Here is a 22,160-nt window from a genome sequence, read left to right as displayed (position 1 = left end):
TCGGTCCTTGTACACCTGCTCAAGGTCAAGACCGTTCTCAAGCATCACATCACACACTTCTCGAAATGCAGTTTTAAGTGTATCATTGTCGACATTCGACACCTGCCACTCACCATACTCCTTCACGGCTACATCTCTGGGGCCAGAGATCTCAAGTGGGCTCAAAGCCTGCAAGTTATCTGCTGCCTTGGGAACCGAGGTATCAAGTCCATGAGGAGTAGGCTGCGACGGCAAGACATTGATGTTGATAGGCGGGTATGGTACTCCAGTCCCAGTGACATGGTTTTCCTTGCGCTTGTCTCTTCCCAATCTGTCTTGCTCTTCCCTGTATAATTCGTCACGTACCGCTTCTGGCACGTCCTTGTGGCTCTCAAGAATACCACCCTTTTCAACGTGGGTTATCAGGCGTTTAATGTGATGAGACTTAAGTGGGTAATGTTTTTTCCCCATTGGGTCCACCCAGCAATGCGGGCCATGCTGACACGTCGACGAGTCACATCGCATCAGATTATAGACGCTGCGCCAGATTGGCTTGCCGCCAGAAGTACTTTCCTCTGCATCGAGCTGTGCATCTCGCTCACCGAGCATTCTTTGCGTGACGGATGGCTTTCCTCTTTTTTCCCCTTTCCGACCAGCGGATGGAGAAGAGTGACGATCGTCTACGTAGTTAAAGCTGATTTTCAGCGTGAGCTCCTTACCACGAAATAAGAGGTCTGACCAAATCAGAAGCTGTTTTTCGATGGCAGTCCAGAATATGTCGGTATCGTCAAAGCGTTTAGTCAATTTGCGTTTGGTACGATCGGTTGTTGAAGCGACGATGACGGTATCATCAGGTCTCACCTGGCGATGCCGAGTAGTTTTTCGTCGAAGAGCTTTTTCTAGCTTCTTTTCCAAGGACAGCTGCCAGAAGGCGCTGGGCGCCAAAACAACATCTTCTTCCGTGTCCTTTGACACCTCCCTGTTATTGACTGTCACTCGCCACTCTATACGGTAGTGGATACACGTTGGTGGGTCCTCATCGTAGGCTTTCCCATCTTCCCAGTCACATAGCTGAAGAAATTTGAGAGTGGGCGGGCCAGACTTATTCGTGGACTCGATGCCACCCTCTACACTCGACGGGGAGGGGCTCAAGGTAGATAGCGCTGCGTAGGGGCTGCCACAATAGCCAGGAGTTGGGGCGTAATCCGAGTTGTGTTCCCATAGTTCGTGTTCCATAATTTGAGATACATCATCGAGGTCATGTTGGCTCATCTCTCAAAATAATCACGATCCTTGTAAAGCCCATGTTAGCTTGCTGGGAGAACCAGATTATGTTTGAGGCTGGTAACGAATGAGAAGCGCAATCGATAGCATAATCCATGAAAAACATCTTTCCCTACCCGGTTTAGCTCTCTACAGCATAAGCACAGCCTTCTTTATTATGACTGGCGGGCGAAGACGAGGGCTGCGCTGCATATGGGAAGAAAGAGGGAAAGAGGCAAAACGGGAGTGGAAAGCTAGCGGGCGATCTTGCCAGATCGCCAGATCTACGAAGCGATTCTGGGTGGTTCCATGTACTATTACAGTACTATAACGATGACTCATTGGCGGCAGTACTGTCATTACGATGACGATTCTGCTGGAATTATGAAGCGGTGACCTATATTGGATTAGCGCCATCCGGATTTATCTTCCGCGAATTAAGTAGTAAGAGTGTGGAGGTATAACTGATTTCGAAAACTACTGTAATATCAATTCTCAAACATCTGGTCAAGAAAGGTAGTTCAACTGCCATGTTTTCAACACTCCCCATTCGAATACCAAAACCTATCCGTCATTCTGGAACTGAGCAACTCAACATGACCTTCTCTCAACGTGAAGATGTCGAGGAAAGAGCACTTTCACAATGACTCAACTTATCCGTGACATCTCTATTCAACTTCTCCATGTCGTGAGTGAAAAAAGCAACTGCCCTCAAAGCCGGCTCACCCCCCATCCCTATCAGCATTCACACAATTTCACTCTCCACTCTCCCAAATAGACAAACCGCCCGACACAAGCGACGATCGATACTGTACCCAATCATCCATTGATAGCTCGTTGACTAGTATCCAAGAACTCCATTCTCTCTCCGCGGAGGCATTATTTGCATCACAGTCACTTCACTATTCCCTGGGCTGTTGCATAAGAAACCCAATATTGAAGAACGTGGACGAAGCTTGACATATGCTAGGAAACATGTCCCTCCGAAGATGATAGCTACTTCGGCCAAGAGTATAAGCACAGTCAGCCTGAAATTACATCTTGAACAAAGCTTGTTAGACTTCTAAGATGTATGCATGGGTAGAGCACGCATTTCACTGCATATGTTGACCTCAAGCGAGGTAATTGAAGTATGTAGGACGGGCCGTCTGTCTAAAAGCGTGGGGGCCGCCACAATCCTTTGGGATTTACAAATATAGCCAAAGATAAGCTCCTCAGTGCTTCTCATTCCTTGCAAATGATTTTGATGGTCTCAAGGGCTTTCATTGGCCGATGGATTAGTTTTAATACCTATAAGCCAACTGAGGCCGATCGCACTTCATGAGGCTAGGGTGTTTGCCACAGCGCCACAGTTGAAACACAGGATTCAAAGGCGTGCCGGCTCATGGTAATTTCGACGGAGCGCTGGTGTCAAATTAGAGCCATGTACACTGCAGTGGATTAGCTAGGATCGAGTACTGTAGCGAGTGACTTGTCTATTCTATGATTGTTTCAACTTTTACGGGGTTGAACGACCGAGAACAAAAGTACCAAAAAGAATTGAGCAGGTCAGCTCATTTCTTCCCTTTCTTTTTTCCTTTCTCAGGAGCGGTCGTGATCTGCTTTTTGTCAAAACCACCCTTGACTAAAGCGTCACGCCCGGCATCATTGATGAGCCGAAACCGTGCAGGACCTAGGTGGATGCCCCCGAACCATCGTGAGACGACGACCAACACATTCCATACATCCATCAATTGCATCACGTGTAGTAGACGACCCCCAGCAGCGGTCTCGCCATCGTCATCGTAATCCTGAGCCACTGTCTCCGCAGCATCTGGATCAGAGATGTGCCCGCCGTCTTTCTTTTGTTTGATGCGCCAGGCACTGATGTTATGTGTAGCCACGGCCACTTTCCTATCCGTGGTCGTTAAATGATCTAGAAATGCCTGTGCCTGTGCTAAGCTGGTGACCTGCACCGCTCGGGCTAGGAACGTAGATTTTTTTTTCGGTGATGACGTCGGAAAGGATCCAGTCGGGGGGATCGTCGAGTCCGAACTCATCCTGAAGCGATAAAGCAGCAAATTGTTCCCCTGATATCGTGGGCTCGTCGGCTTTGCTTGAAGATTGCCCGGTCGAATTTGACTCGGCAGGTCCAGCTTCATTGCTTTCTTTGTTTCCCCCGATTTTCAGCTCGGGGAATACCTCCACAGCTTCACTGATCACATCGAAAAGACAGACGGCACCAGTCTGCCACGTCCGTTGCACAATGTCTTCCAACACATCGACGGCAATCTTTCCTTCCCCGCGCGCGGCAGTCGATGCAGTCCCGAGTACCGTAGGTCGTGTCTCTGGGTAATTGACGTCAAAGCCAAGCCGGAAAGATAAATGCGGCTGACCAGGGATCTGGAGTGTTACTATTGTTTGCACATTATCGTTTGAGGTACCGGAGGAGCCCAAGTCAATTGTGTTGTTGGAGTGACTGGCGGCCGCTTGGGTCACCGTGATGGTCTCGGGTTCGTATATGGCATTGATGGCTTCGATTTCCTCGGCGAGGTCTCGGTTCTCTAGCTCGTCCAGCTGCGACATTGTTCGGGCAGTGCCCCGCGTGGTGAAGAATGCGACTTCTCACGCCGCGGAGAACCTGACTTTCCCCACAGGGTAATGTTCAGGCAGCAAGGCATCAGCATTATTTCGTCTCCTGTCTACACGGTTTGTATTATGACAGAGTATTCAATTTCTGCGAAAGCGGTATCGCGAATCCAGCATAAAGAGAATGGGCCTATCATTTCAAAGAAAAAATAAAAGATTACGTATATGTTCTTGACAATAGACTGTGAAATCGCTCCTATCTAACGGTCCTAATAACCAGACCCTAAGAAATTAGTTCCAGATCCCGATGTTGAATTGTGCATCGCCATAACCGCAGCATCGTCATCATCATCAAGCCCGTCCAAGTTCTTTCGCTTCCAAAATGCGCTGAAGCCCTCCACCAATCTACGAGTGAAGGGCACCACATCCTCAACATCCATAGGTGCAAAGGCGATGCGAATGAACTTGTGAGCCTCCGCAGCAGACTTCTCAGTAGGGGCAAAGAGGCTGCCAGGTCCGACCAGACACAAGTGTGGCTTCTTGGTGAGATGAATCCAGAAAGCCTTCGACAGGCTCTCGGCGCTATATTGACATCGCAAGGGATGGTTATCAAAGAGGACTTGAATCCAGACGAACATGCCAGCCTTGGGCCAGACAAAGTCGAACATCTGGACCCGGTCCACAACTTCCCAGTCATCGACATGGTTACCAGTGGGCTGAGAGACTTCAGATTGCTGAGAGAGAAGATATTTGTTTTCTTCGAGAATATCGCACATGGTGACCATGCGTCTTTCGTAGCCTCCACGTAGGCCTTCTAGCCAACGCACCCAGCCATCCATATGCCAGCCTTGACCGTCTTCCTTCTTGGAGACACGGGCTCTATTGGGGCCATCTTCCTTCCCCATGATCATTTCAGCGATCAGGGCTTGGACAAAGCCTGACGGCTGTTGGGTTGAGGTCTCAGTAATTCGAGTGACTCGCTCGATGACAGCCGGCTGTGCGGTCATCCAACCAAGACGACTTCCCGGGGCGACGGTCTTAGAGAAAGTGTCGAGTCTCACCACACGGCCCTCGGTATCTATGGATAGATACGAGGGAACCAATGAATCCAAGAACTCGTAGCCCGAGGACTTGCCGTTTTCATTGTAATTCTGGGCACCAGGACCACGTCCATGAGATGAGCCACGATGACGAGCTTCTTTCTCATATGCTGACGGGAATTGTAAATTCCAGTATGGTTCATCTTCAACAATGATCACGTCATACTTCTTGCAGAGAGCATAGATTTCCTTCCTACGCTCAAGCGATAGCGTGCCTCCAGTGGGGTTTTGGCCAATTCTGAACATTGATTAGCATATACCGGATCCAGAGCCGTCCATATTACTCACGTCACGGTATACATTAGATGTGGTCTGCGACCGCGCCGAAAGTCCCAGTTCTCCAACACGTCGGCCAACCCACCCTTCCCAGACGCACACATACCCTGTCCGTCCATTGCGATACTGATCACATTCAAGCCCCGTGGCCGGATGGTCTGAATAGCGTTCATGTACGCGAACTCTTCGCAGAGGATACCTTCCCGCTGCTGGATCCAGTCGCGACCGGGATTCCAGACATTGGTAAAGAGCTCAACAGCCTTGGCAAAGCCATCGGTATTTCCGCAAGTTATTACAACCTCGGGTCCTCCGGCGTAGGGGACGTTCGGATGCAGGTGATCCCGGGTGAATTGTCGCAAAAAGGAGAGCAAAGCAGGGTAACCCTCGGCGGTGCCGTATTGAAGGGCGGTTGTCAAATCGATGCGTAGCCGAGGGTCGACAATTCTGCTTTGTTTAGGGACGACGACTCGGTCTGGGCTGACATCATTATCGCCGACGGGCTGCAATCGCTGTGGGCGGGCGACGGTGGCTTCGAGGGTATCGTAGGGGAAGTATGAGGCGTGTGGTAAACCTGAGTAGGAGGAAGGGAAGATTTAGTAGGTGATTTTGCATCAAAGACTGGATGAAGTTCTTACCGCCAGCGAAATTGGCCACGCCTGGAATTAGGAAATATTTGTAGAACTTTTTGATGCTGCTCGCCTGGCGATTAGTCGCAGTGTAGCTGTAGTGATGCGACAAGTCGGCGGGCGGAGAAACGGCTGTCATGTTGAAGATCGCTGCACGTTCTCCACGGTCTTGCAGATAGCTCTCAGGAAGAAGTCACAATGGAGGCAAAAAAGTCAGTTCCAGCTCATTCAGAAATTAAGAGACGGGAATTTCATTTCTAATCTCTCCTGATCCACCCCCGCACAGTCCTTCCAAGAAAGGTTGGTTTCAACGTGTGCTTGATAAGCATCGGGAGCAATCCAGTGGCCGTCCTCGTCCTCCGCTTCATCCGGTCGGACGACTCAGGATTGGAGAGGAGATAAGGATTTCTGCGTACCTAAGTACCTAAGTACCTAAATAACTAAGGGTAGAATCTAGTTCATCAAGAGTTCCTGCAGTCGCAGCCCTCGAGGCTACGTATTGTATCCATATTTGACATGCTCAAGATGGTGGCGGACTCCGGGGGACATAAACGCCCAAGTTTAGGACCCCCAAAGGCTGATCATCAATCTGTAGCTTTCCATATTAAGAGCGATCAGCATATCTTGAAGACGATATGTGTTTGTCTAATTCATGGACGTTGATGGTCTCACCTATGCCAATTATGTTCGATTCTTGCTTGAGGCTTGAGGTGTATATATCTCCATCGACATATGGACAGCTCACGTGCTCGGAATCACGACCTCGAACCGTATCTGAGATCTTTTGCTCCATGACTTTGGAGCCTTTGTTGGGCCGGATCTTGGGAGTGCTTTTTTCTGGAAAATTTGATAAACGTCTACTGAAATATGTCAAGCTAACTTTACTAGTGCTCCAAGCAGAAAGTGCCCACTATCCACGCCAGGATCCTTGCGGGGAAGCAATGTCGCACTGTCCTGCATTAGTGTGAACCTGGAAAGGTGGTTGATCCGAATACGATTCTCAGCCCCTAGACATCCCTCTAGGACGCAATGAAGGGCACTTGGCAGGAATCTAGAGAATGTGTCTTTGGTCTCTTTGAGAAGAAGAGTGTCGCCACTGGCCGCAGGAGGCCCTGTGATTGGTTGCCTGACTTTCAGAGTCTGTTCTGCCTGACCCAGTCTTCAACTTGGCTCATCCACTGTCGACAATTCACCCACTCCCTTATACTCGTCTGTATTCTTCGAGAGACTACCTTACGTGCCTTGTTTCAATCAAGTCAGGGACAGGGTTTTCCTGCTGATCATTCTGGTGAACCCACTGGGGAATTCTCCACTCCTAAGCGTTGCCGACCGCTCCGGCACCGACATCATACCTACCCCTGCCGTTCGTTTCGTCGCTCCACGACTTTTGAGGTCATCTCTATTCCCTTGAACCCTCGCCATGTTCGGAGAGGGTCGCGAGGAGGCAGCTCGCCTCTACGTTCCCCCTCTACTCGAGGATGAAGATGACGAGCGCATCGTCAACCCCGACACTTCCGAGGATCTACCGCCGCCCGATGTTGAGGCGGGTGGAAGCGCTTTGCCCGTCTGGCTACAGGAGTCATCCAAGTCCTTTCGCTGGGGCTGGGTACCACTGCCACTGAGAAAGGCCGGTCGCGCGACGGCGCACTGGATCAAGGGCCCCAATCCTCCCCACATGCTATTATTGAAGCCGCTCTTCCCGCGCATACAGGAACTGCCGGTTCAGTACCTCGACCACTTCTTCCCTAAGCGCAAGCACAAAGTCTCACTCCTCGTCCTGCTCTATGTATCTTGGTTCCTACCCTGGTTCTTGGTACTTGTCCACTCGCGCTCATCTGGATACATCGAAGGCTACGGCCGGCTACAGACACTATCATGTCGAACGAATCTCTGGTTCGTACAAAACAAGCGCGTACTATCATACGATCGGCTGACTTTAAATTAGGGAATTCGATAACGGATGTGGCCTCAATGGCAACGGATGCCGTCCATTCTCTTCCTCGACTATCGCTTTCCGGTGCCCTGCGAACTGTATAGATGAGAAGCTTCTCGAGCCTCATGTTGTTGGGAACCAAACATTCAATTATCAGGGTCTCGTAGTTGGAGGCCCCCAACCCCATTCATCCGAACCCGCTATCTATCGCGCGGACAGTTTTGTTTGTCAGGCAGCCATACATGCGGGTACCATCTCCAATGATGGTGGATGTGGCGTCGTGAAGCTCGAGGGCGCGGCGCATTCATTCCCATCGGTCAAGCAGAATGGCATTCAGTCTGTGGCCTTCCCATCGACTTTCCCCAAGGCTTTCAGCTTCCTTCAGTTGCGCTCGTCGCAAGCCAATTGCCCCGCTGACCCGCGCTGGTCGCTCCTGGGCGTTACCGCGGCTGCTGTCGGGCTCCTCTGGCTGTTCTGCACCTCCCCGCCTGTTTTGTTCTTCAGTACATTCTTCATGGTATTCTGCCACACCGGATTGGTTGCAGACCCGCCGTCTTACCCTTACCTGAGTGACCTCGTTTCCACTCTCTTGTCTCGACTGCTCCCCGCATCGTTCGTGGTCTATGTGCTGTTCAAGTTCTGTGTGAACCCGCTTCTCCATCCGATCTCATCGCCAATTTATCAGTTCTCCAAACTATTCCTGTATCTTCCGGCACTCTTCATTGGAGCTTTGAACAATTATACTTTTGCGCGATTGATCCCCCTCCAGCGCCTGACCCCCATGGACATTCAGCAGCAGCCTGGCGCCAAATTGGCGCTCGCCATTGTCATCCCAGCCGTGCTCACGATCGTTCTTACCCAAGCATGGCAGATCCGCCAGGGTGGACTGCTCCCCCGGTACCTCAAGATCTATGGCACCATGCTTCTATTCATCTTGATTCTGGCCCCACTTCCTGGTCTACGACTCCGCATCCATCATTACATTTTGGCGATCCTGCTGATGCCAGGAACTGCTTTCCCCACACGTCCTTCATTGATCTACCAAGGACTGCTCCTTGGTCTATTCATCAACGGTGTTGCTCGATGGGGCTTTGCTTCAATCATCGAAACCCCTGCTGCCCTGGGAGAATTAGCTCCGGGCCGCAGTGGAAACAGCGGATGGTGGGGTGCTTCATATCCTAATATCACCGATTCCTCTGTCGAGATTTCGCTACCTGGTTCAGGATCCAAGGAGACTTATCGCGGCAATGGCAACATCACATTCACGCTTTGGGAACACGAGCGCATGACACAACTGGCCGTGGATGGCGTTTCGGTCTTGCTGAATGACGTGGAGCGCTGGCGTGGTTATCTGGATGAGGACGAGCTAGGTGAATTCACTTGGCACCGCCGTGGCCATGAGGGCTTGGAGCTGCCTCATGATGAGCCTCTTCTGGATCGTCGGGACCTTTCGGACTCTACATTTGATACTCAGTCTGTTCTACTGGCCGATAGTGATCCTGATGATGAGCCTGAAGATTTGTTCTTCCGTTTTGCATTCTTGCGGGGCTCCGAGCCTGGTCACTACGGACCCGCTGCAGTCTGGCGCAGTGATGGATCATGGAAACCGCCATCTTCTCCGAAATAGCCTGTCTCTTGCATTCCTATGCATTATAACTTGTGATTTTGTTGTCCTTTCTTTTCTGTTGGATAGAATATTATACACTGGTGGAATTGCTGTGCTGGACGCGCTCTGCCCACATCAAGACCCCGCGCGTGCTGTAAAACAGTCCCTGATGACGCGATACGCCGAATGAAGATCTCACGAATGTTGATACTGCTATCAATCTCATTTCCACCGACATAACTAAGTCGTAGCTCTAGTTTTTCACCTTCATCTTACAGGCCACGTGATCCCACCAAGGCAGCACCGGTTCCGCCTCATATTAAGACGACGGCACAGCCCTTTGTAACCTCAGCTGTACAACCGGTAGAAGTGCTAGAATTGCGACTGGAAGCATACGCCACTCTCGCTCTCATGGAACCCGAGGGCTCCGACCGTAGTGAGGGGTCCAGAACCTTGGCCCGACGTGCAGTATGTACTCCACTTCCGCGTCCAGTAGACCGAGTCATTCCGTTGCTCACTTACAATGACTTGTTATGTCTCTAGTGCGACCAGTGCCGCTCTCGAAAAGTATGTTCTCTCCTGACCGGTAAGAACGATTTGATTAACACTTACACAGATCCGGTGCGATAAACGCACGCCATGTTCCAATTGTCGCAGCGCCAATATGGCCTGTCGCTCTACTGGCGAAGGCCAGAGACCGCACGAGCCGAGGCGCCGTGTGTTAATTTCAAGCCAGTAGTATGTACTACTAATTTCCTCGCTTGCTGAGTTGGCTACTTGGCCTGCTCAATTATGGCACAGTGGGGAGTCTCCCGGTTGACTCAAATCTGCAGTGAGAAAAAGATTGACATGATCGAAGACCGTCTTGGGGGTATTGAACAAGCTCTTCGGCAGCTGGTGGCCTCATCAAAGTCCCATGAGACTTCATCGATCAAAAGGCAATCATCATCTCAGGCGTCACCTCAAGGCAACTTTCGAAGACAGTCCCAAGGTACAGCGCAAGGGCACGAAAGCACTAAGGGGCCTGGGTATACGTCCAACGCAGCTATCGAACAATATGACCCAGGGTGGACTTTGAAGGAAGCTCTTCTTTGGCTACTCATTCAGCCTATGCGAGGAAGTTCCTCGAATCTGCAGTCTCTCATAGCACTCCTGAGCTATTTTCCAGCCCAAAGATCAGCGAGGCATTATCATCCCTGAAACAAATAGTTGAGATGCAAGACAAATGGCGCGGCAAGGATACCCAGAGAGGCCAGTTCCCCAGTCAGAGTGACCGGCACGGTGCCCGCTGTGATATCCGCGAATTGGAGATGCCGCCTCTGCCAGTTGTTTTGAATCTGTTAAAGATCGTCAAGGGTATGATATGATACCTTCCTAATCTGGTATCCTCAGCTTTCGTCTGACCAAAATATGCAGAAACGCCTCCAGCTTCCTTTGGTGGCTACATACCATTCTTTACGGTCGAGTACTTCATACAGGAATGTCGCGCGGTCTATTTCTGCACTGATGATTACTCAGACGCGACCTTTATCACAGCAAACGCTGGGCTCTATAACGTCTTTGTCGAGCTCGGGTTTTTTGAAAAGGATCCTGTTCAAAAGGAAAAGTACCAGCACTATTTGAGACTTTGCAAGTTTAATTTGGAGGCAGCACTAGCGAATTTGAATATTCTAATGCCCGCAAATTTCGATTCCATTGTCGCACTGACTGTTGGAGTAGGTTTACCTATTGATTTTTGTCTACGTCATTCTAACACATGTCGGTCCAGGCAATGCATGGAATTGAGATCTCAAAGCCCTCGGTCAGCTGGACGCTTGCTTCCATGGCCATTCAAATGTGTCAGACATTGGGATACCATCGTCTCTCATCTATGGAACACGATTCGCAAGAGGTGCAGGAGAAGAAGCAGACGGTCTTCTGGTCTGCGTTTACCATCCTCAACTTGCTTTCCTTGCGCCTAGGTCGGGCCTCACCAGTCCCAGACTATGACATCGGAGTGCCGTCTCCACTTGATACCTGCACGGGCAAAAATGCATGGAAGACCGTCTGTGCTCTGTGGACCAAGCAATCCATGATCGAGGGCAAGATATACGCTTTGCTATACAGCCCGGCGGCATTGAATCAACTCGAAAGTGAGCGAGTGGCTCATGCCCGTCAGCTAGCTACCGAATTACAGGAGGTTATTTTTGAGCCTTTTGAGGTACGTCACGACTACCAAAGACTAACCCACGCATTTCTAACTTCTTTCGTCAGCAAATCTTGGCCTCAAATCTGTCCACACACATGAGCGCCGTAGATCTCATGTATCTCCGTTCCGACAAGGTCAGCCGCTTGGCAATCTTGACTTTAATTTACCGCGCCATCCCCGCATCGCCCGAGTCAGGGTCATCTACCATTTTTATACCCGAGTGCATTGAGACGGCACGTGCATCCCTGGAGCAGCACCAGATGTGCGTGAGTGAGTTACAGGAGGCAAGCGAGATCATCAGATGCTCTTACATGCATTGGTGAGTACCAATTCACCTACTGACGCCTTCTGAATTTAAATAACAATTAATAGGGCAATCTTCTTCTCTCCCTTCGTCCCATTCATTGTCCTATTCTGCCACGTGATCGCAACCTCTGATACCGAAGATTTGACCCGACTCGAAGACTTCATCGCCTCCCTACGCCCTCTCTGCGCATTCTCTCAATCAGTTGATCGACTACATAACCTCACCTCGGTCCTCGGAACCGTCGCCCGTCTTTACGTAGAAGCCAAAAGTCGAAGCCAGGCAGGCGAGGATCAGACATTAGCTTCTGTTGGACAGGAGTTTGATGTCTATCTGAGTGCGCTAGGCCTCGCGCCCGGGAATTTCATGCCAAATGCCCAAGGATATTATCAAACAGATGTTCCGACCATGTCAACTAACTTCTCGCAGGCCTCGTCGCAGGCATTTGGTATATCTGCTCCTGGGGCTCATTCACAGAACCAGGATGTGTCTCCGACGGAAATGTCACAGGCTGCACAATTGAGCAACTGGTATTCGGGAAATCAGTATATGATGGGCTTGCTGGAGGAAGATCTGTTGCAGTTCCAACCGAATGGACTATAGAAGATGGACGAGCGATAAGAGTGGGGGGTTGGAGTGGGAAGGACTCGCCTAGTTTCATTTGCAAATATTGGGCTTCGACAGACCCCAAACAACAACCTCTTTAAAAATCGGGAAAGAGTGAATTGAGAAATCAAAATAATTAGTAGTAGCCAGTGGCGTAAAAAACATACCATTTCAGGCGAAACATATGTGTCTTCACGACACAACAAGCACCAAAGTCCCTCGACAATCCCGATAGGTACCTGGCCACCAGGCAAAAGATGCACGAAAATACCAAATGCGGGGCAACGGACATTGTCCGGTCTCTCTCGGTGAACTCTACATAAAGTCTTACTCCAAAGAGAAGGTACCTCATGAGATTGTCCCTCTTGGGCACCCGTCTAATGCACTTGATCTGAAGCGGAAGATGGACCGGCCACCACGCTCTACAATAGGGCTGGTGGCGTGCATATCCCAAGTGTGGTATTGTAGGCAGATCATTACATGGCAATTAAGCACTACAAATCCAATTCTGAGAGGGCGGGCCCCGGCCATGATGGAACCAGTACCAAAGACCTGTCCCTTCGTTTTTTTCTGAGATGTGAAGTCATCGAGTGGATGTTTTGGAGTTCATTTTAAAATTTTGGTGCTTCGTGAAAAATCCAAACTTCTCTCTGCATTGTTCAAGGGACTTTGGAAAATTGTAGATTCCTAGGCATATTTGCAAATGAACCAAATACAGAACATACAAAATTGCAGTGATTCTCCAAATCAGATGAATCATTCGCTTTTGAAAAGGCAGCAATTGTGTCTCTTTGTACAAAGCATAGAAAGCAGATCTTAACCAGCCTTCCCGTACTGTGACGATGCTCAACCCCGAACCATCGACCGTGTATTTCGAGCATCATGTGCAATCTTTCCGGTCCTCGTACTGGCTGGTCCAAAAGTGCATTTGTCGATGGGTGGTAGAGTGGGGGTTTGTCTCTAGGGAAAACCGATTGATTATCGGGTATAGCTCGCGGGTTACCTGATATCTAAGCCCAATGCTTCTCAAAAGCTTCTCTCATCTCTCTTATTGAATTGGTTTCAACGGGAAAGCTTTGACTCGACACATTGGGGGGTGCACCGAGCAAACAGGAATCTCAACACTCATTCACCTGTGTTGATGACTTGAAGCACAGAGAGTTGAGACCTATTACACAAATCTCATTCTGTAATTCATTATTGCTTGTATCATCTTTGAGGCTGTGATTTATTTCCAGACTTCTACCTTTCCTAAGTGATGTATTCGACACCTACTACATCGCGACAACCTAGCAGCAGCATTTTTGCAGCCTCGCGGTGCCAATCCTATGTCTCCTATTCGACTCCCATGCAACACGCAATCCAAGCGACTCCATCCATGCTTTCCAATGCAATGATATAAACACCTACGCCAGATTGCCCATCATGCGCTACTCCAACAAAACGAAGAATGTTGGCCATTTCACACTATTATTGTCGCAAAGAGCATTGCATTTGATTTTGAACGAGCATGAAAATACCCTAAAATGATCAATATGATTCCCTACCGCCTGACTTCTCCTTTCCATAATTTCGACGTCCTACCTCGGAGAAAAACAGACGACTCCGCCGAGTGGAGCCGCGTTTTAAAGTTGCGCCAACCGGTGAAATTCCTTCTCCAATTAAATTTCCGTACGTAATGCGCTGGCCCATTTGGAGTCGCGTTCGGTCAAAAGAATCAATCATGATCTGCCTCGAGTCAGTCTCAATCTTCGCCGGAAAAAAAAAATTCTTCCTGCGCTTGCTTGTTTGACTAAAGCATTTACGTGAGAGAACGAGAAAATTTTCCTCATCCAACGTCATCTCCCCGCAATCCGCCGATTCGACGATCTCGGTTTTTGCTGAGGGGCAGGGCTATCGCGTTGATCCAAGTAGATACAAAAGTTTGGGGAATTGAAGATTGACGCCAACCCCCGACCGACCGTTGGATATCAAACTGGAAATCTGGAAATCTGGATCCAGTTTTCCACCACACCGAAAGTGATTCCGACAGTGCGACTATCATCATGGGCGCGGAAGAGGTGTCGATTCCCGTCATGGGTGCGAAGCTGGAGGAGAATGTCCTAGAATCCAGGGTACTGATCATCATGACTGGAGGGACGATTTGCATGCAGCCGTCTCCGGCCGGGTTCGTGCCTGCCCGGGGATTCCAGGACAAGTGCATGGCACGAGTGCCGTGCTTCAATGATGGCTCGCCGTCGTTCCACATGGACGTGGTGACCAATGCCGCAGGAGATGTCAAGGGTCATCCTAGTCTGCGCACGCCAATCACCGCCTATGGAAAGCAGGTGCGGTATACCGTCTTCGAGTTTGAAGAGCTCCTGGATAGCAGCTCCATCGATGCCAAGGGCTGGACGCAGATTGCGGAGACCATTTTCCAGAACTACACTTTGTATGATGGCTTCGTGGTGCTTCACGGCACCGACAGTCTGGCGTACTCCTGCTCAGCCCTGAGTTTCATGCTCCAGAACCTCGGCAAGCCCGTCGTGCTCACAGGGTCTCAGGCACCTATGCTCGAGCTCCAAAATGACGCAACTGACAATCTGCTGGGATCGCTCGTGGTGGCGGGTCACTTCATGATCCCGGAAGTGTGCCTATACTTCAACAACAAGCTGTTTCGTGGCAATCGGTCCACCAAGGTGGCGGCGAGCGACTTTGCCGCCTTTGATGCCCCGAATTGTCCCCCTCTGGCAATCACGACTTCGATGCGCACGAATGTCAACTGGGATATGGTGCATAGGCCCACCAGCTTGGAGCACTTCCGGATCCAAACAAATCTTGACACGACCCATGTCGCGTGCCTTCGTATCTTCCCGGGCATCAAGCCCGAGATGGTGGATGCGGTTCTGAAACTGGACGGTCTCCGCGGCCTCATTTTGGAGACCTTTGGAGCTGGAAACGCTCCGTCTGGCCCAGATAACGCGATGATCAACGTCCTGGCCAATGCCATTAAGCGTGGTATTGTCATTGTCAATGTAACTCAATGTAAGTTCGATTGGCCCCAACTTTAATGATATTCGCTAACCGACGTCTTCTGCTATAGGTCTGACCGGCAGTGTCAGTCCAGTCTGTGCCACCGGCATGAGTCTGTCCCGTGCTGGCGTTGTTGCTGGCCTCGACATGACTACCGAGGGTGCTCTCACGAAGCTGGCTTATTTACTCGCACTCCCTGGTGCTACCCCAGACACCGTGTCCAGGGAAATGTCCGTCTCCCTGCGCGGAGAGCTTACCGAGTCTTCTCTTCCGATGTTCCGACATCCGGACGGAGCTCTTCCCGGTCGTGTACAGACCCTCACGGCGATGGGTTACGCCATCGCGCATGGAGATCTCGAACGGGTCCAAACCATCATGAAGACAGAACATCACTGGCTGCTGAATGACGCCGACTATTCGGGGAACACTCCAATTGTAAGCGCATCCTGTTGCATTCCCTACTCCCAAAATCTGAAGCTAACTACGCGCCCGTCTTCCAGCACTTGGCAGCCACCTCCCCGGCGATCGCAATCCTCCACTACCTGCTCTCCCAGGGTGGTTCCGTGCATCTTCGTAATCGCAACGGCCGTACCCCGCTGTTCCTCGCGGCTAATGCCGGGCTCTCCGAGCACGTGCGCCTTCTACGCAAGTCGGGTGCTCACCTGCATTCGGACGAGCGACCGGCAGCAGAATTACTGGCTCGTCGACGGCCCCGGGTCTGGGAGTTGGCGGGCATTGACCCCGGCGTAAATACTCCGGAGCTCGAAGATGAGCGGGGACGGACGTTGGCCGGGTCTGCACCATGAAGAAACGACTCACACGTTTATAGCGCAGCACAGTCACATCATCGCACCGTCGAACCAAACACATAAGCGCAACGATCACGCCAGAAGGGTGTCGAACCATTGGGACCACAGACGTCCGCGGAGATCGGGCCTTACCGTTGGAGGGGGAAGGAGGTCCAAGACCACCAAGTGGGGAAAAAGAAGGGTGGTAAGGCCGCAGGGCCTCATATTACGACTTTTGATTTTTGATTTTTATTTTTTCCATTCACGGCGTTTTTTCTTTCTTCTTTGTTCTTTTTTTGCCTTTTTCCGGTGGGATGACTTGAGACTTAGCCTGGATTCCGATGACCCTAGCATTACTATAGAATCTTATATCAAGTGGTTCGGGAGTGGGAACTCATCAGATACACTTAATGGATCTATGATCGTTCCCTTTCTCCACCGTGGAATAGGCCGATCTTGCCCCTCGGTCGGTGCCGCTGAAAATTCGGCGCCCCTCCTGCAGCAGGGGGGGGGGGAAATGCCCGATAGAATTTGCGGGGTTAGCACGTCTACGAGTCGCTAGCTAGATTCCTCATCTGAACCATACAACTCAGCTTCGAAACGTTCGTCCTGGTACCCAATTCTCTCCGGCGGCATTTGCTGGTGTACCTCTCTGTATTTGAACTGCCCTTCTGGGACGGACCCATGCGTTGTCGGTCCAGGTGATCTTTACCCATGTACTATCATTAGTCCATGTGTGCCAATTGGAGCCAAAGGAATCCACCTAGTACCACGTGAGGCCGCCCCTGGCAGGTTGTTGGACGAACTCATTCTGCGCCATTTTGTCTCCAGCTGGAACCGACGACCAGCCGGACGAGCACGGCTTGGCATTAGCTTATCCGGCATATCCTGCCTTCTCTGAAAGAGGGTCTGAACGGATTTCCTCCAGAATGATGTCAAAAGAATCTGCTAGAGCCCGAGTCTGGGTGCCGATGCGTGGCCGGTTAAGGATCTTCCCGTCCACCTGTTGGAGCCGACGAGGTGCCGATTTACGTAAAAGAAAAAGGGAATCCGCCTAGTCTAGACTCGACGTTGTCATCAGTAGCAAAGGAACAAAAGGGGGAGACAAGGAATGAGGAACTTATAGCTCATGAAATTATGGTGAGCCCGGACGGTAGAGCACCCCTCTCTCTCCTCTGTGTTGTATATAGATAACCCTATATTCCCCTTTATCTTATCCCCCTCCGCCTTGGGTTTCGGAACCAAAAAAAAAAAAAACTAAGACAGAAGAGTGAAAAACCCACCCCAGTGAAATCTCTTTTTTTTTGGAGCAGATCATCTTTCGCCCGTGATGACTGTTTCCATCGCATAATTGCCTCACAAGTTTCGGTGGAGCTGGATCACCCCCCTCCCGTCTGATCGCGATTCTTGTTACATACAACTTTTTGCTCCCCTCCCAAGGTACCCCCACTATCGCAGCCCTCACCTCCATTTTTCTCGCCAAGGCCTTTCTACTCCGGATTCTCTTTTATCTTTGCCCTCATCCCTTTCTTCTTTCCTTCGAGATCCACTTTTTCCATACCTATACTCCCTTGCTTCTTTTTCTTTTTCTTTTTCATTTGTCTTGTCTTCTTTTTCCCTGACCTTCAATATTGGCTGCGTAGCCTGTCCCGGATGACACAACCGCAGAAGACGATTGCCGTGGTGAACGCGACCGGGCGACAGGCCGCCTCGCTGATCAGAGTCGCGTCCGCCGTGGGTTATGCTGTGCGCGCGCAAATCCATTCTCTCAAGGGGCTTGTTGCCGAGGAGTTACAGACCTTGCCCAATGTCACGCTCTTGCAGGGTCCGCTGCTCGGCAATACCCGACTGATGGACGAGCTCTTCAAGGGCGCCTCTCTCGCCTTCATCAACACCACCTCTCAGGCCGGCGACGAGGTGGCCATCGGCCGGGCGCTGGCAGACGCTGCCAAACGTGCCGGTTCCATCACCCATTACATCTACAGCAGCATGCCGGATCACTCCGTTCACGGCCCTTGGCCGGCTGTCCCGCAGTGGGCGCCCAAGTTCACCGTCGAGAACTACGTGCGCCAGCTGTCTCTCCCGGCAACCTTTGTCTACGCCGGTATCTACAACAACAATTTCACCAGTCTTCCCTACCCGCTCTTCCAGATGGAACTCATGCCCGACGGCAGCTTCGAGTGGCGCGCGCCCTTTGACTCGGAGACCCCGCTCCCTTGGCTGGATGCCGAGCATGATGTGGGACCAACTCTGCTGCAAATCTTCAAAGACGGCCCAAAGAAATGGCATGGTCATCGGTGAGTCTCGGAACATCTCCACCCCCCACCCCAGATTTATCAGGATCACCCGGCCCCGCGCTTCTCCGAATCAGAGAAGTACCCGGGAATCAGAAAAAAACAATTGGAAACAAAAGTAACTAACTGCCTCATCACTAGGATTGCGCTCACCTTCGAGACCCTTTCGCCCAACCAAGTTTGCGCCGCCTTCGAGCGTGCGCTGGGCCGGCCATGCAACTACGTGCGCGTGCCTCGGATCGAGATCAAAGTCAATATTCCGCCGGGATACAGGGAACAGCTGGAGACGCTTGAGGTCCTGTTCGGCGAGTTCAATGCCCCCTATTTCCCACAGCCCGAGTTTTCGCAGCCGGCAGCGGGTTCGCCCAAGGGTCTGGGCCCCGCCGGTGGAAAGGGCGCTGGCGCCGGAATGATGCAAGGGCCAGGCGGTGTCGTGTCGCTGCGGGTGACGGACGAAGCCCGGCATCTGTGGCAGGGCTGGCGCGACATGGAGGAGTATGCGCGTGAGGTATTTCCCGTGGAAGAAGAGGCGAATGGACTGGACTGGATGCTTTGAGCATCTTCGTCCCTTTGCCATTGCACTCTTTTGATTTCTCGCGCGTGTCTTGGCGTCGCTGATGATTATCGGCGCCTTTTCTTCTTTACGACTGTTCGATCCCCGGCAGACGTGCATGGTGATGATGCCTGTGCATGTTGAACCTGCCTTGTTTTGTATTTTGCTCTAATCATTGCATAATTGGCGAATGGGCATGGGAATTATATGGGACATGACTGTCTTTGTCATTGTTTTTCTTACTGTTCTTAATCGGAACGATGTCTGGTACCAGGCATCGGTGGGACGCCTTTTCTCTCTTCATCTCTGACCAAAAAAAGTTCTTTGTTTTCTTTTTTCCCAGACCATCCGCTTTGATCGCCAGGGCCGGGTCCCCCTCCCCAAAATTCTACATCGAATGAGATATCACGATTTCCCTTGCTATCTTGGCTCTGTCTCTCTCTCTCTCTCCTCTTTCCACTCCTGGCAGGCACAAGTTCTATGACTCACCCGTTCCATTCCTAGCCAAGATGCAGCTTGTAGCACTCTGCATCAAAATCCGAGAACGAGCAGCGAGTAGGAAATCTTCGCAGCACCACTATCCACCACTAACCGCCAAAGCCAGACCGCTCCTTTATCGCACTCTCCGGTCCAATGAGGGGGGTTACAAACTAAAGTGAAAGGTGCAGAGAATGGAAATGGCCCCTTGCAAAGACTCAGTATCGTTATATTGATACATTCGGGTCTAGAGGTGCAGTTGGAATAAAGTGATCTAATCACTATTTCTCAGTTCCCCGCCCTCAGACTAAGGTGCTAATCGGAAAAAGCAATGAAGTCTCGGCTATCTTAATCAAATTAAACCTGGCCTGGACGGCTGACTACAAGTCCAAGATTGGTTTCCAGGCAAAAGTTTGGAAGTTTGGAAGTTTTGGTGAATGGGAGGGATCTATTGACGAATCGCGGATGGAGATTTCATCACATTGTTAAAGGCAGGATCTGGGCCCGCCGGATATACTTCCTTTCTTCGAAGACGCCGAGTCCGAGATAGCATTGAACGAAGAGATATTGTATTCTGTCATGACAGGGCATTCCTTGACACATCCTAGACATACTTGGAGGAAAAGAATCTCGCGCTAAGAAAATATCGACCACAATGGAACCTCATGATGCAATTGTGAAAATGAAAAAAAAAGAAGCGGCACGAAATTTCCGACGACACCTCAGGCTGAAAACCCCCCTCTCTCTCTACCATCCAATCCGTCCCGTTGCTGGGCGCACCGCCTGCGGGTACCTCTATATACACGGAGTGACTTAGGCTGCTGCGACAAGTGACCGCAACCGGAGGTACCGGACGGTATCTCTGAGTAGGTCTAGCTTCTCCAAAGTTTTTCTGATGCGCGCATCGACAGCTGCTGATCGGCTACTTGAATTTTTTTTTTTCTTCTTAGCTCCCCTCTTTGGCCTTCCACTTCTTTCCCTCTTCGAATTCTCTTACTTATACCTTCCTGATTCCCCTACAGTCAAGTCTCCTTGATTGTTCTTCTTGTTTCATTTCACTTGACAAGCTTCGAGCTTTCTTACCTCCTTTATACCCCCAATACCCACTACCTGATCCCGCCCCCCTCCATTTCCTCATCACAATGTCTGCCGAAGATCAGTCTCTTCTCGAGCGTGTCGAGATTCCTCACATTCCTAAGGAGGTCGCTCAGAAGATCTCCAACCTGCAGGATCAGTTCATTCGCGCCGAGGTCGAGCAGCGTAAGTTTCCCCAATCCATTTAATTTCGCAGTGGCGGCACCGGTCTGAGGATTTTTTTTTTTTTCATTTCTCGCGAGCGGGTGTTCGTGCAGTATCTTCATTTGACTATTCTAGTCAGCATGATGATGATGATGATGCGATTGCTTCTACTCTATTTACAAAGATTAATGCTGATTTCGCACCAGTTCGCAAGTCGGTTCCTCTGTTCAAACCCCTCTTCGAGAAGCGCAATGAGATCATCTCCTCCCCCGAGGTCCAGAACGACTTCTGGATCCGTGTGTTTTCCAGCGCCCCTGCTGAGATTGACGAGTACATCCTGCCCACCGATGCTGCTGTGATCGGCTCCGCTCTCAAGAACATGAAGGTTGAGCGCTTCGAGGTGGATGCTGAGGGCAACGGCGAGCCCCGCAGCTTGCGCTTCACCTTTGATTTCCACACTAGCGAGGAGGAGAACCCCTTCTTCACCAACTCTCAGCTCGTGAAGGACTTCTACTGGCGCAAGCAGAGCATCAAGACCTCCAGCGGCAAGGTCCGCACCTGGGAGGGTCTTGTTTCTGAGCCCGTCCGCATCAACTGGAAGAAGGATATGGATCTCACCAAGGGTCTGCTCGATGCGGCCTGTGACCTCGCTGAAGCCGAGAAGAAGAAGGGTGGCGACCGCACCAAGCTCCCCGAGTACGAGGCTCTCGTCAAGAAGCTCGAGATCGCTGAGGCTGAGGGCATGAAGGATGAGGGCATGAAGGATGAGGGCGAGGATGACGAGGATGATGAGGAGGGCATTGAGAGCCCCGCCGGCACCAGCTTCTTCGCCTTCTTCGGTTACCGTGGCCGTGATGTCTCTGCTGAGCAGAACAAAGAGGCTTGCAAGCTCGACGATGAGCGCTATGCCAAGATCCTCAAGGGCGAGCAGGTCGACGATGACGAGGATGACGAGGATGAGGATGACGAGCTCATTGATGACCTCGAGGACGCCGAGATCTTCCCCGACGGCGAGGAGCTTGCCATCGCCATCGCCGAGGACCTCTGGACCGATGCCATGAAGTATTACGGTACGTGACTGATACCAGTATCCACAACAAGAACTTGAACTGACTTCTGGACACAGTGGAATCGTTCGAAATGGGTGATGAACTCGATGACCTTGACGTCAGCGAGATTGACGCCGACGAGATGGTTGAGGATGATGACAACGAGGGCGATGAGACTTCGCGCCCGCGCAAGAAGGCCCGCAACTAAATTTCTTTGAAATGCCCCGCTATGAAACGCCATGCTTCGTGACGCTGGTGTCTTCCGGCGTCCTTAATGATGTATTATCAAAGGACGATAA

At 51.0% G+C, this 22,160-nt stretch overlaps 7 protein-coding genes across 7 annotated transcripts; 5 read left to right on the top strand and 2 right to left on the bottom strand.

Annotated features, from left to right (window-relative positions):
• Nucleotides 1-2,795: 2,795 nt before the first annotated feature.
• On the bottom strand, nucleotides 2,796-3,807 carry N7477_007641 (IMPACT family protein; the record flags this gene model as incomplete). Its single annotated transcript, XM_056969304.1, has 2 exons — nucleotides 2,796-3,157; nucleotides 3,192-3,807. 2 exons carry the CDS (start codon nucleotides 3,805-3,807, stop codon nucleotides 2,796-2,798), a joined length of 978 nt encoding a protein of 325 aa, XP_056819336.1.
• Nucleotides 3,808-4,079: 272 nt separating this feature from the next.
• N7477_007640 (putative aromatic amino acid aminotransferase) lies at nucleotides 4,080-5,951 on the bottom strand (the record flags this gene model as incomplete). Its single annotated transcript, XM_056969303.1, has 3 exons — nucleotides 4,080-5,148; nucleotides 5,199-5,757; nucleotides 5,822-5,951. 3 exons carry the CDS (start codon nucleotides 5,949-5,951, stop codon nucleotides 4,080-4,082), a joined length of 1,758 nt encoding a protein of 585 aa, XP_056819335.1.
• Nucleotides 5,952-7,232: 1,281 nt separating this feature from the next.
• Nucleotides 7,233-9,372, top strand: N7477_007639 (LCCL domain-containing protein; the record flags this gene model as incomplete). Its single annotated transcript, XM_056969302.1, has 2 exons — nucleotides 7,233-7,705; nucleotides 7,758-9,372. 2 exons carry the CDS (start codon nucleotides 7,233-7,235, stop codon nucleotides 9,370-9,372), a joined length of 2,088 nt encoding a protein of 695 aa, XP_056819334.1.
• Nucleotides 9,373-9,990: 618 nt separating this feature from the next.
• On the top strand, nucleotides 9,991-12,446 carry N7477_007638 (uncharacterized protein; the record flags this gene model as incomplete). Its single annotated transcript, XM_056969301.1, has 7 exons — nucleotides 9,991-10,089; nucleotides 10,153-10,379; nucleotides 10,418-10,707; nucleotides 10,768-11,066; nucleotides 11,120-11,551; nucleotides 11,605-11,858; nucleotides 11,912-12,446. The coding sequence occupies 7 exons, from the start codon at nucleotides 9,991-9,993 to the stop codon at nucleotides 12,444-12,446; spliced, it is 2,136 nt and encodes a 711-aa protein (XP_056819333.1).
• A 2,048-nt stretch (nucleotides 12,447-14,494) lies between these two features.
• Nucleotides 14,495-16,267, top strand: N7477_007637 (putative lysophospholipase; the record flags this gene model as incomplete). The annotated part of the gene is made up of 3 exons (XM_056969300.1): nucleotides 14,495-15,473; nucleotides 15,532-15,896; nucleotides 15,962-16,267. 3 exons carry the CDS (start codon nucleotides 14,495-14,497, stop codon nucleotides 16,265-16,267), a joined length of 1,650 nt encoding a protein of 549 aa, XP_056819332.1.
• Nucleotides 16,268-17,902: 1,635 nt separating this feature from the next.
• N7477_007636 (NmrA family NAD(P)-binding protein) lies at nucleotides 17,903-19,099 on the top strand (the record flags this gene model as incomplete). The annotated part of the gene is made up of 2 exons (XM_056969299.1): nucleotides 17,903-18,546; nucleotides 18,685-19,099. 2 exons carry the CDS (start codon nucleotides 17,903-17,905, stop codon nucleotides 19,097-19,099), a joined length of 1,059 nt encoding a protein of 352 aa, XP_056819331.1.
• A 1,616-nt stretch (nucleotides 19,100-20,715) lies between these two features.
• On the top strand, nucleotides 20,716-22,069 carry N7477_007635 (histone chaperone napB; the record flags this gene model as incomplete). Its single annotated transcript, XM_056969298.1, has 3 exons — nucleotides 20,716-20,833; nucleotides 21,019-21,882; nucleotides 21,939-22,069. The coding sequence occupies 3 exons, from the start codon at nucleotides 20,716-20,718 to the stop codon at nucleotides 22,067-22,069; spliced, it is 1,113 nt and encodes a 370-aa protein (XP_056819330.1).
• Between the last annotated feature and the right edge of the window lie 91 nt (nucleotides 22,070-22,160).

Source organism: Penicillium maclennaniae, assembly GCF_028827695.1.
Source record: "Penicillium maclennaniae strain IBT 15551 chromosome Unknown utg000007l:1.0-4884863.0:1.0-4888362.0, whole genome shotgun sequence".
NCBI lineage: Eukaryota > Fungi > Ascomycota > Eurotiomycetes > Eurotiales > Aspergillaceae > Penicillium > Penicillium maclennaniae.
This window is presented reverse-complemented; position numbering and strand designations above follow the sequence as displayed.